At 40.6% G+C, this 14,309-nt stretch overlaps 1 protein-coding gene across 1 annotated transcript; it reads right to left on the bottom strand.

Annotated features, from left to right (window-relative positions):
- Positions 1-246: 246 nt before the first annotated feature.
- On the bottom strand, positions 247-1,278 carry LOC120042334 (equistatin-like). Its single transcript, XM_038987143.1, has 3 exons — positions 1,227-1,278; positions 416-547; positions 247-326 (listed from the first exon to the last, which is right to left on the bottom strand). Exons 1-3 carry the CDS (start codon positions 1,276-1,278, stop codon positions 247-249), a joined length of 264 nt encoding a protein of 87 aa, XP_038843071.1.
- Between the last annotated feature and the right edge of the window lie 13,031 nt (positions 1,279-14,309).

The following is a 14,309-nucleotide window of genomic DNA, read 5'->3' as shown; positions in this document are numbered from 1 at the left end:
ATCACACCAACAATGAAGTAAGTAAATAAACACTTTAATATCTGGATTCCTTCATGTATTTATTTGTATGGAATGTGATTCAGTTCCTATAGTACAGTAAAGGCAACTGTCAGTCTTCTACATCTTACTACCAATGCCTTTCATCTACAATTAGACAACAAAAAATACACATCAATAACCAGCTGCAAAGAAGTAACATTTAGTGAAAGAGTATGTATATACACACACACCTTGGTGGAATAGTTGCTAGCAGTTGATAGCAGTGCCTGGTGGAGTCTCAGTACCCGGGATCTTCTGTCCGGTACTGGTCACACACCAACAGTAACCTACCAGAAAGACATGTTGCATATACACATTGAATTGTCACATTCAACTGAATTGATTAGTTTGTGCGTGCGTGTGCGCCAGTGTTAACCTGTAGAGCCCCAACATTGCTCTGGGGTGTATTGTCCATTGCCGTCACATGTGGGAACGTAGGCTCCAATTGAGCCATTTAAAGCGGCACGTCTAGCAACCTCACATGGGGTCTTGGGTCGTGTCATAGCATCTGGACACAGGGAACATACATTGTAATGTGGACATAACATTGCAGAACAATATACAATTCATGACATACATTCTGGAATCTTGGGTTAAGTCCCCTATGGGACCCTATTCAGAAGTAGTTTATACGGATTAGGGTTCCATTTCAGATGTAAGCTAGGTGCTTCCTGTCTAAATATTGAAGTTCTGCTACTTCTTTAAAAGGCCTGTAGAGTCAAATTCCAGTTTCGTAGAAGAGCTGATGAAACTAAGACTGGAAATTATACCAGTGCTATTTCCTGATAGTTGGTAGACAATCCAATCATACATCCAGTTGAATGATCAAACCATTCATAGCAGAATACCTCAGTCCTGCATCTAGACACCAATATTCATCTCTGGAACTAGAGGAGTGGCAGGTAGCCTGCTGTTTGAGAGTTGGGCAAGTAGTTCAAATCAGTGAGCTGACAAGTTGATATATCCGTCTATGTGCCCTTCAGCAAGGCACAAACTTAATTTCTCCAGTGTCAAGGTTGATAATGTCTGACCTCAGTTGTCCCATGGAGAACCAGTTATGAAAATAAACATTACACAAATCACACCGGCATATTAATACCTACATGTGTGTGAAGTAGGACAGAGCAACACCAACAAATGTTTTTATTAAAATGTTGGTGAGTAGGTGTGAGGTATGTCACGCTTACCTCCCAGAGCAAAAGCTGTGCTCACAAGCAGAATGATGGTGAATATCGCCATTGTGATCGTCTCCTGAGAGAGAGAGAAAGAGTGTAAGATTAGTTGAGCATTTTAAATCTGGAATGGCTGTGGGTACTAGAGGAGAGGTTAAGGAAACCCACTGTAAGGTACAAAACTTAAGCAGCATTTTCTAAACCCAGTACTGAGGACCCCAAGAACCGAGTATGGGCAACACGATGCTACTAGTCTTCTGCCAAAACTCAGGTATCATTTCTTCAACCACATACAATAGATTAGCCTGGCACACAGGAATATGTATCCTTCCCAAATGGCTCCTCATGTAATGAACTACCTTTAACGAGGGCCTATAATGCACTACATAGGGAATATGAAGCATATAGATATTGTCAGAGACTACCCATTTACTGAAAAGGTACAGATTAGTCTAAAATCTTTTATTCAGGGAACCACTCCACAAAATGGCACAACTATATAGTGCACTAAGTTTGACAAGAGCCACATAACATGTAGGTACCATTTGAGATGCAGATAGTCTATTAAATAATGATGCACTCTCACCTTCTGCACTCTTCCAAGGGATTCACTGGGTGTCTCTCTCTCTGTTGTCTGTGAGTTATGGTCTCCCTCTTCCACCTCCCCTTTTAAAGGACCTGTCACAGGTGTGACTAGTTGCCTCATTAACCCAACAAGAGATCCCGTTGGCGGGCCATTAGTTAGTGGTGTAAAGCACTTAAGTAGAAATACTTTCAAGTACTACTTAGGTCGTTTTGGGGGGTATCTTTACTTTACTATTTAGATATTTGACAACTTTCACTTCACTACATTCCTAAAGAAAATAATGTACTTTTTACTCCATACATTTTCCCTGACACCCAAAAGTACTCGTTACATTTTGAATGATTAGCAGGACAGAAAAATGGTCCAATTCACGCACTTAGCAAGAGAACGTCCATTGTCATCCCTGCTGCCTCTGACCTGGCAGACTCACTAAATACAAATGCTTTGTTTGTAAATTGTGACTGAATGTTGGAGTATGCCCTTGGCTATCCGTAATTATATAAAAAAAACAAGAAAATGTGCCGTCTGGTTTGCTTATTGTAAGGAATTTGAAATTATTTATACTTTTGCTTTGATACTTAGGTAAATTTGATCAATTACATTTAATGTTGATACTTCAGTATATTTAAAACCGAATACTTTTAAACCTTTACTCAAGTAATATGTTACTGGGTGACTTTCACCTTTACTTGAGTCATTTTCTCTGAAGGATACTTCATAGGCAGTGAAGAGAGTAGTAGAGGAAGATGGGTCCAGTTTAGAGGGATCCTGAGAGGCTCCCTGTGAGTATGCTGAGGCCAATAGAGAGTGATAGGAATAACATGTGTTTCAGTAAGGTTTCTTAGCATTCATAGCCATGGTTATCAACTGTGATGCAGAAATGGAACACAAATCACAGAAAATAGATGTTGTGGTGGTAGCTGCAGAGAACTCCTTGGGTTATGAGATTTTACAGCAGAAGTGTTACAAGGTGTGATGAACGATAGTGTCCCGTTCTCCCAGGCTGCCGGCCTGCTGTAGGATCAGATTGGGCAAAGTAGTGGAATAGTGGTGAGGTTATAAAGGGTCTAGGATCAGATAGGGTCATGTAGTGTAATAGTGGTGAGGTTATAATGGGTCTAGGATCAGATTGGGCCATGTAGTGGAATAGTGGTGAGGTTATAATGGGTCTAGGATCAGATAGGGTCATGTAGTGGAATAGTGGTGAGGTTATAATGGGTCTAGGATCAGACAGGGTCATGTAGTGGAATAGTGGTGAGGTTATAATGGGTCTAGGATCAGATAGGGTCATGTAGTGGAATAGTGGTGAGGTTATAATGGGTCTAGGATCAGATAGGGTCATGTAGTGGAATAGTGGTGAGGTTATAATGGGTCTAGGATCAGATAGGGTCATGTAGTGGAATAGTGGTGAGGTTATATTGGGTCTAGGATCAGATTGGGCCAAGTAGTGGAATAGTGGTGAGGTTATAATGGGTCTAGGATCAGATAGGGTCATGTAGTGGAATAGTGGTGAGGTTATAATGGGTCTAGGATCAGATTGGGCCAAGTAGTGGAATAGTGGTGAGGTTATAATGGGTCTAGGATCAGATAGGGTCATGTAGTGGAATAGTGGTGAGGTTATAATGGGTCTAGGATCAGATAGGGTCATGTAGTGGAATAGTGGTGAGGTTATAATGGGTCTAGGATCAGATAGGGTCATGTAGTGGAATAGTGGTGAGGTTATAATGGGTCTAGGATCAGATAGGGTCATGTAGTGGAATAGTGGTGAGGTTATAATGGGTCTAGGATCAGATAGGGTCATGTAGTGGAATAGTGGATCTCACACTAGCACGAGCGAGCGAGCGCACACACACACATACTACATTTTTCAATTCAACCTCGGGATCGGTGTAGCCCCTGCGGGATGGTTGAGCTAACGTGCGCTAATGTGATTAGCATGAGGTTCTAAGTAACAAGAACATTTCCAAGGACATAGACATGTCTTATTCGGGCAGAAAGATGAACTTCTTGTTAATCAAACTGCACCGTCCAATTTACAGTAGCTGTCACAGTGAAAAAATGTCATGCTATTGTTTGAGGAGAGTGTACAGTTATCTATTTGAAAATGTATATATTGATCAATTTGGCACATTTGGGCAGACTTTATACAACATTTTGAATAGAAATGCAAAACTTTGCACACACTGCTGCCATCTAGTTGCCAAAATCTAAATTCACCTCTGGCCCCTGTTTGCATGATAATTGTCCATTCTAAATCAAAACAAATTTAACAGAGCTGGCCTGAAGCAGAGGTATCACCCTTACATCTACAGATTTAGTACATTTAAAGACCAGATTAAATCAAGAATAGTCTGATGGGTGACAATATTAGCCCATCAGTTGTGAATGATGCCCAGTGGAATTCAAGAAACAGCACATACCTTTTTTTGGCCACTTCTACAAATCATAGTGCCACACCTCATGTTGCTGAGCCAATAGGCCTATATGTTTTATTTATTTAACCTTTATTTAACTAGGCAAGTCAGCTAAGAACAAATTCTTCTTTTCAATGACGGTCTAGGAACAGTGGGTTCAGAGGCAGAACGACAGATTTGTACCTTGTCAGCTCGGGGATTCGATCTTGCAACCTTTCGGTTACTAGTCCAACACTCTAACCACTAGCCCCCCGACACATAAACTACTGCAGCATAAATCACATATACAAAACACAGGGCTGAAACACATTCAAAAGAGCGAGGAGTACCTCGAATAAATACACAAGAGGAGACCCGAAAACAGAAGCGCACAATGATACAACACGGGTGCACGGAAAGAGCAACAGTACCGGAGGGATTCGTGACAGAGACGTTAAGGAAACCCTGTGTAAGCTACTAAACTTATGCAACTGCTAAGGCAGCATTTTCCCAACTCGGTCCTGGTGATCCCAGGTATCATCTCTTCAACCACTTACAATAGATTCTCCTTGCACACAGGAACATGGATGCTTCCCAAATGGCTTATTATCCCCTATGTAGTGCACTACTTTGGACCAGGGCCCACAGTGAACTAAATAGAGAATTGCTCAGGGCCACAAAGGTAATATGGACCCTTGTCTAAAGTAGCTCACTACTAAGGGAATAGGAGGTCAGTTGGGACATAGACAGGTACAGTATTAGATGAACAGATGTTGAAATCTCACCTTCTGAAGTCTTCAGTTGTAGCTTCACTTCTTCAGAGATCTTCAAAGGTCTTCACTGGGTCTCTCTCTGTCCTGCCTGTGAGTTGAGTTCTACCTCTCCCTCAACTCCTATTTAAGGACCCGTCCAGTCAGACCCCTCCCTCTATTTTTCTGTATCTCTCATCCTTCAACCCTCCACATACTTTCTGTCCAGCCCAAAACCTGCTGGACCTGTCCGATATCTACCTGTTTGACAGGGTTGGGGTCAATTCAAAGTGAAGGTATTCAACTTTTGTAACACATTCATGTGCTGCATATTGGGTCACAATATGGTTATGAAGATACTTAATTCTACCTAATTGAAGCTGATGAAGATGTAGTCTGAAGTGCATTACAATGTCTTGGAAACACAATGACATTTCAGAAGGAGATAAATAATGAGCAGGAAAACCTCTTGTCATCATTGTGATGTCACCAGCTAACTCTGGAATTTTTAATTCATTTGAATGAACTGTGTTCTATTTGAATTAAGTGCCAACCCTGCTGTCTGTCTGTTAGCTAATGATGAGCTTTATTCACCCCAAATCCCTGTATCAGAGATGGGCCACTACACCCCTTAGGGACCCACCAAGGCTGTCCCAAATGGCTCCCTATCGCCTATGATATTGTGCCCTACTTTTGACCAGGGCCCATATGACTTTGGTCAAAAGTAGGGCACTATAAAGATAGGAAGTTGTGATTTGTAATGCTACCCATGTAATTGAGTACATATGTTACACTGGCTTGTGTTGCTGTTTGTAACCTTATTTTACAATGAATTTAAAGAATCGACTTGTATTTTTTTCCAGAGTTTCCTGGTCTTTGCATTAACAAGATAATAATTTCCAGCACCCTTCAGACCGTTGAAAATGCAAGACAGGGAGGGGAGTACAGGCACAGCCTGCCCCACCACTCCCAATCATTCTCGGGTAGCGGTGGCTAATGTTAGCAGAAGTTTGTAGGAAGTTTTCACATGATCGTAGCACAAAAGTATTGTGCATAGTCCCCAAAAATACCATAAACCTCATAATCTCACAGTGTGATTTAATTTGAAATGTTGTAAGGAGGTAATTACTTAAATAGAGTTTAGTGAACTAAGCAATACATAAATAGTTGCCTCTAATGGCATTATATGTCATATTTAGCTCTGCCATTTCCTGGTTCCATTTCCATGGTTTCTAAGATTCTTAAATATCCTCCTGATTTCAGTTGATGTGACACAACAATCAATGTAACATGTAGAGAATCACTGTACCATCTAAACCACTGTAAAGTATATTTCCAATAACCACAAATATCAAAGATTAAGGTTTAGAGAAACCATAGTGCACATAGAATAGATCTACAACTTATTGACACACTTCCCATGGGAATGACAGATCTATAACTTGACTATCTATCTGAAATGAGTCCAGTCATACACCAAACTACATAATGGACAATTCAAAGAAAACTTAATGAAACTTGTATTATCCAGGCTTCTAATATGCATCAATAAAATAGATATTCCTAACATCACACCTTGTAAGGCTGCCGGTCCGGTCCAGCCAGCACGGAACGTTGAAATAGAACAGGAATGACTGTCGAATTCTACAACGTCTTCATTCTATTCATTCTATTACAGGTGAGGTGAAGGGTCAATGTCTTAAGGCTGAAGGGCTGGAAGGGAGATATGTAGTAGGACCAGGGTTGTGTTGTTAGGAGAGGGGGGAGAGGAGAAGAGGAGAGGGAAGGAGGTGAGGTGATGGGTCAATGTCTTAAGGCTGATGTATTGGAGGAGAAATATGTTGTAGGACCAGCAGCATTCCTTTATGAGGAGATGAGGGGATGTGAGGCGGAGAGAAGGGGGGAGGGTGATTAGCTAGCATCCCTTTCTTTGTGAAGGTGAAGCCTCTCTCTCTCACCACACCATGTCATCAAAATGACTTTCTGTATTTCTGGAGGAACAATACAATGGAATAGATGGATGGAGTCTGAAGTGACCTGGTACAAGAAAATAAGATATGAGACAAATGTGTGGATGAGAAGAGGGGAGAGAAGATAGAGAGGGGGAAGGGAGAGAAGAGAGAGAAAGAGAGAGTGGAGGGGAGAGAAGAGAGTTAGAGGGTAGGGGAAAGGAGTTTCTGTATTTATGGAAGAACAGGACAGTGGAATAGATGGATGGGTTATAAAACGAATCTATTATGGGTCTACATGTACATTTTGTGGTTTGTTCGTTATGTTCTCCTGTCTCTTAGTGAATCCTGACCAGTGGTGCTATGTTCTCCTGTCTCTTAGTGAATCCTGACCAGTGGTGCTATGTTCTCCTGTCTCTTAGTGAATCCTGACCAGTGGTGTTATATTCTCCTGTCTCTTAGTGAATCCTGACCAGTGGTGCTATATTCTCCTGTCTCTTAGTGAATCCTGACCAGTGGTGTTATATTCTCCTGTCTCTTAGTGAATCCTGACCAGTGGTGTTATATTCTCCTGTCTCTTAGTGAATCCTGACCAGTGGTGCTATATTCTCCTGTCTCTTAGTGAATCCTGACCAGTGGTGTTATATTCTCCTGTCTCTTAGTGAATCCTGACCAGTGGTGTTATATTCTCCTGTCTCTTAGTGAATCCTGACCAGTGGTGTTATATTCTCCTGTCTCTTAGTGAATCCTGACCAGTGGTGTTATGTTCTCCTGTCTCTTAGTGAATCCTGACCAGTGGTGTTATGTTCTCCTGTCTCTTAGTGAATCCTGACCAGTGGTGTTATATTCTCCTGTCTCTTAGTGAATCCTGACCAGTGGTGTTATGTTCTCCTGTCTCTTAGTGAATCCTGACCAGTGGTGTTATATTCTCCTGTCTCTTAGTGAATCCTGACCAGTGGTGTTATATTCTCCTGTCTCTTAGTGAATCCTGACCAGTGGTGTTATGTTCTGCTGTCTCTTAGTGAATCCTGACCAGTGGTGTTATTTTCTCCTGTCTCTTAGTGAATCCTGACCAGTGGTGTTATATTCTCCTGTCTCTTAGTGAATCCTGACCAGTGGTGTTATGTTCTCCTGTCTCTTAGTGAATCCTGACCAGTGGTGTTATTTTCTCCTGTCTCTTAGTGAATCCTGACCAGTGGTGTTATATTCTCCTGTCTCTTAGTGAATCCTGACCAGTGGTGTTATATTCTCCTGTCTCTTAGTGAATCCTGACCAGTGGTGTTATGTTCTCCTGTCTCTTAGTGAATCCTGACCAGTGGTGTTATGTTCTCCTGTCTCTTAGTGAATCCTGACCAGTGGTGTTATGTTCTCCTGTCTCTTAGTGAATCCTGACCAGTGGTGTTATGTTCTCCTGTCTCTTAGTGAATCCTGACCAGTGGTGTTATGTTCTCCTGTCTCTTAGTGAATCCTGACCAGTGGTGTTATGTTCTCCTGTCTCTTAGTGAATCCTGACCAGTGGTGTTATATTCTCCTGTCTCTTAGTGAATCCTGACCAGTGGTGTTATGTTCTCCTGTCTCTTAGTGAATCCTGACCAGTGGTGTTATGTTCTCCTGTCTCTTAGTGAATCCTGACCAGTGGTGTTATGTTCTCCTGTCTCTTAGTGAATCCTGACCAGTGGTGTTATGTTCTCCTGTCTCTTAGTGAATCCTGACCAGTGGTGTTATGTTCTCCTGTCTCTTAGTGAATCCTGACCAGTGGTGTTATGTTCTCCTGTCTCTTAGTGAATCCTGACCAGTGGTGTTATATTCTCCTGTCTCTTAGTGAATCCTGACCATGGTGTTATGTTCTCCTGTCTCTTAGTGAATCCTGACCAGTGGTGTTATGTTCTCCTGTCTCTTAGTGAATCCTGACCAGTGGTGTTATGTTCTCCTGTCTCTTAGTGAATCCTGACCAGTGGTGTTATATTCTCCTGTCTCTTAGTGAATCCTGACCATGGTGTTATATTCTCCTGTCTCTTAGTGAATCCTGACCATGGTGTTATATTCTCCTGTCTCTTAGTGAATCCTGACCATGGTGTTATATTCTCCTGTCTCTTAGTGAATCCTGACCAGTGGTGTTATATTCTCCTGTCTCTTAGTGAATCCTGACCATGGTGTTATATTCTCCTGTCTCTTAGTGAATCCTGACCATGGTGTTATATTCTCCTGTCTCTTAGTGAATCCTGACCAGTGGTGTTATGTTCTCCTGTCTCTTAGTGAATCCTGACCAGTGGTGTTATGTTCTCCTGCCTCTTAGTGAATCCTGACCAGTGGTGTTATGTTCTCCTGCCTCTTAGTGAATCCTGACCAGTGGTGTTATGTTCTCCTCCTGATTGACCTTTAGCAGCATATTCACCACTCTCTCAAACGGCTAACTCCACCCTCTCGCGGAACAGGCCGAGAAACAAACTACACCAGCTCGCAGTCAACTCAGTGTATTTGAGAGATGCCGGAGAAAAGGCAATTTTAAAACCGTCCTGAGACTGCTGCATAGTCTACAGATATCCCTCAAACAAACAAAAAACAACTCTAATAGAATGAGTGGTAAAAAGTCGCTTATAGAGAGTGTTTAATTTGTAAATCAGGAGGTCCCTGAACACACAGATAGTAGGCCTAGTAGCCTACTATCTATGGTGGTGAAATGGACAGCATTTTAGACTTCACTGCAGTGTCATGACGTGGCCCTCTTTGGGGATAGCGAGTACCATCCCCTTGTCTCTGCACCGTCTCTCTCTCTCACCACCTCTCTCTTCCCCCTACACCCAGGCTCTGTTATTGCAGGTCATACATTCCTAGAGGAGTCTCTCTCCTCAGGGCCATGCTGTATAGACAGAGAGAAGGTTTCACAGGAGAACAAAGGAACCTCTTCTCCATCATAGAACTTGAGAACTGAACAATGTCCATGTTTTGGAGAATGTGTACACGGTCGGGGGAGAATCCAGCTACGCCCGGTCCATTTCGTTTAATGTTTGTGAAACTCATGAGAGACAATACAGCAACATTACCATAACTGTGTTTATACAAGAGTCTCAGTTGTGAGGCTTGCATCTAATTGTTGTATAAAATGAATGAGTAAAGATGAAACTATTTGTGAAATTATGTCATGTGTTTTTAAACTGTTTAACTTCTTGCGACTACAGGGGGTGCTGTTCCGAATTAGCATTTTGTCGTCTCCAAATTAAACTGCCTAGTACTCAATTCTTGCTCGTACAATATGCATATTATTAATTCTATTGGAAAGAAAACACTTTCTAGTTTCATACAAAGTTGGAATGATGTCTGTGGGTGACCCAGAACTCTTTCTACAGCGAAATCCATGACAGACAGTGAAAGGTCTGAGAGCGAAGCTCTGGTTTCAGATCAGTTTTTAAGGTCTCTGTCTATCCTATGGAACGACACGAACTGCACCCGCCTTCCCCTGGATGTCAGTAACCAATGAGAAGTGGAATGGGCCTTCTCCGTAGCTCTCAGAGGTTATAAAAGACCAAGGAGTGAGAGTAGCCCCCCTTTCGACGCTCGCCCTTACGCAGGAAGGGACCTCCGGACGCCATTTTCACAGGCTCGGTTATCAACTTGAAATGTATCCGTCTGTAATTTAATTCGATATAGGACTTAGAAACATCATAAGGTAGTTAATTTAAACCGTTTTATAGGAAATTATATCCGTTTAGTGCGATTTTGAGGAATTTCTTTGTTGTGCACTCTGAAACTTTGGACACGTTTTTGGGTCCCGTTCGATCGTTAGTGGATATTTCGAAGGACAGAGGACATCTATCGACCAAAAGACGTTTATAACATAGAAAGGATACATTGCCCAAGAATATGATGGAAGAACAGCTCATAGTAAGCAATATTTAATATGATAAATTGTTGTTCTGTCGAAATATTTTAAACGCATATTTCGCCATTTTGTTTGGTGTAGCTTCACTTGGCGAACCCTGTATTGAAAAGTAAGGATAATTTTACAAATGTAAATCAGCGGTTGCATTAAGAACTAATTTGTCTTTCGATTCCTGTCAACCCTGTATTTTTTAGTCAAGTATATGATTAGCTTTCAATTAAACTAGATCACTCTGATAGATGACGTCAGACATATTGAGGCTTGATTTCCTAGTATTTTTATTGTGTAACCACGGTTTTGTATGGCTAAATATGCACCTTTTCGAACAAACTGTATATGTATGTTGTAAAATGATGTTACAGGAGTGTCATCGGAAGAATTCTGAGAAGGTTAGTGAAAAAATTAATATCTTTTGGCGATGTTGACGTTATAGCGCTCTTTGGCTGGAATCGATGCTCTGGTAACGTTTGCACATGTAGTATGCTAACTTATCGATTTATTGTGTTTTCGCTGAAAAACGCTTAGAAAATCTGAAATATGGTCTGAAATCACAAGAACTGGGTCTTTCCATTGCTATGCTTTGTCTATTTTTATGAAATGTTTTATGATGAGTAAATTGGTCATACACGTTGCTCTATCTAGTAATTCTAGTCGATTTGTGATGGTCGGTGCAATTGTAAACTGTGATTTCTACCTGAAATATGCACTTTTTTCTAACAAAAACTATCCTATACCATGAATATGTTATCAGACTGTCATCTGATGGTTTTTTTTATAGGTTATTGGCTATCAATATCTTAGTTGAGCCGAATTGGTGATAGCACCTGAAGGAGTAAGAAACTGATGGAGTTAGAATAGTGGTGTATTTTGCTAACGTGTTTAGCTAATAGATTTACATATTTTGTCTTCCCTGTAAAACATTTTAAAAATCTGAAATGGTGGCTTTATTCACAAGATCTGTATCTTTCATCTGGTGTCTTGGACTTGTGATTTAATGATATTTAGATGCTACTATCTACTTGTGAAGCTATGCTAGCTATGCTAATCAGTGTGTGGGGGGTGGGGGGTGATCCCGGATACGGGGTTGAGGTTCGGTAAAGGTTAACTTCTTATGGCTGAGATCCCGTTAACTTCTTTCAGCTAGGGGGCACTATTTATATGTTTGGAAAAATAACGTTCCCAAGGTAAACGGACTATTTCTCAGGCCCAGATCATAGAATATGCATATAATTTACAGATTAAGATAGAAAAAAACACTCCAAAGTTTCCAAAACGGTCAAAATATTGTTTGTGAGTATAACAGAACTGATTTTGCAGGCGAAAACCTGAGGAAATCCAACCCGGAAGTGCCTTTTATTTGGAAAAATCCCTGTTTCATTGCCTGACCCTCCTCCATTTAAAGGGGTATCAACCAGATTCCTTTTCCAATGGCTTCCTCAGGCTGTGACCAGACTTTAGACATAGTTTCAGGCTTTTATTTTGAAAAATGAGCGAGATTTATCAAAATGCGTCAGGTGTCCTTTGATTAGTTCCTGCGCGCGAGAGATGTAGCTCGACATTTTCTTTCTCTGTAGTATTGAATAGTTCACCGTCCGGTTGAAATATTATCGATTATGTATGTTAAAAACAACCTGAGGATTGATTATAAAAAACATTTGACATGTTTCTACGAACATTACGGATACTTTTTGGAATTTTCGTCTGCCTTTCAGGACCGGAACGAGCCTGTGGTTTTCTGAACATAACGCGCAAACCAAATGGCGGTTTTTGGTTATAAAACTAATCTTTATCGAACAAAACTAACATTTATTGTGTACCTGGGAGTCTCGTGAGTACAAACATCCGAAGATTATCAAAGGTAAGCGATTCATTTTATTGCTTTTCTGAATTTCGTGACCAAGCTAATTTGCGGCTAGCTGTTCTTACTGTTTTGTCTAGTGATTGATAAACTCACAAACGCTTGGATTGCTTTCGCTGTAAAACATATTTTCAAAATCGGACACGATAGGTGGATTAACAACAAGCTAAACTGTGTTTTGGTATATTTCACTTGTGATTTCATGATTATAAATATTTTTTTAATTTTTTTTTTAATTTGGTGCTCTGCAATTCAGAGGTTGTTTACGAAGATGATCCCGCTAAAGGGATCTGTGCGTCAAGAAGTTAACGGAATCGATATGACAACAGCCAGTGAAAGTGCAGGGCGCCAAATTCAAACAACAGAAATCTCAAAATTAAAATTCCTCAAACATACAAGTATTTTACAGCATTTTAAAGATAATCTTGTTGTTAATCCCACCACAGTGTCCGACAAAAGCACACCATCTGATTATGTTTAGTCAGTACCTAGTCACAGAAAAACACAGCCATTTTTCCAGCCAAAGAGAGGAGTCACAAAAAGCAGAAATAGAGATAAAAATGTATCACTAAACTTTGATGATCTTCATCAGATGCCACTCATAGGACTTCATGTTACACAATACATGTATGTTTTGTTCGATAAAGTTCATATTTAAATCCAAAAATCTCAGTTTACATTGGCGCGTTATGTCCAGTAATGTTTTGCTTCCAAAACATCCGGTGATTTTGCAGAGAGCAACATCAATTTACAGAAATACTCATAATAAACATTGATAAAAGATACAAGTGTTATGCGTGGAACTTTAGATAAACTTCTCCTTAAACTTCTTATGGCTGCAAGGCAAAGTGTTGAGTAGCCAGTGAAATCGTGCCCATTTCAAACGGCCTCCTACTCAAATCTTGCTCGTACAATATGAATATTATTATTCTTTTTGGATAGAAAACACTTTCTAGTTTCTAAAACAGTTGGAATTATTTCTCTGAGTGAAACAGAAGTCCTTCTGCAGCACTTTTCCTGACCAGGAAGTGAAATGTCAGAAATCAATGCTCTTTTCAACTTGATGCCTATACATGGTCTTGACACTTAGGAGTCTGCTGACACTCTATATGCCTTCCTATTGGTGTAAAGAGGATGTCAGAGAAGAAATTTTTGTGCTCATCTTGTTCTGTGGTGGAAAAAAACCTATTTCTTTGACTTGACCGTCCACTTCCGGTACTCTGAAGGAAGTGGGACTGACTTCTGTTTTGCCTTCGTAACGAACGGCTAACATCTCCGGCTCGAATTTTTTTTGATACATGTGACCATATCATCGTAATGTATGTTTTTTCAATATAGTTTAATCAGATTATTGAAACTTTATTCGGGAGTTTTGCCGTGTTCCGTCCTCTGACTGTGTTTACGTTGGAGAAATTTATGCCATCGGCTAGTGCCAATGCTAATTGAAGAGGGAAATTTGCCATTCTGAATCGAAACAACGACTCATCTGGACAGAGGACACCTTCTTCAACATTCTGATGAAAGATCAGCAAAAGTAAGACCCATTTTATGATGTTATTTCATATATCTGTCGTGCATGTGAACTGGCCGTGGGCGCCCAATTGTGTCTGTCTATTGTAGCTACGCTAATATAGCGATACATTTTGTTTTCGCTGTAAAACATTTAATAAATCGGAAATATTG

This window comes from Salvelinus namaycush, unplaced genomic scaffold, assembly GCF_016432855.1.
Source record: "Salvelinus namaycush isolate Seneca unplaced genomic scaffold, SaNama_1.0 Scaffold656, whole genome shotgun sequence".
Taxonomy (NCBI): Eukaryota; Metazoa; Chordata; class Actinopteri; order Salmoniformes; family Salmonidae; genus Salvelinus; species Salvelinus namaycush.
The sequence above is the reverse complement of the archived record's forward strand: the minus strand, read 5'-3'. Positions and strand labels throughout refer to the sequence as shown.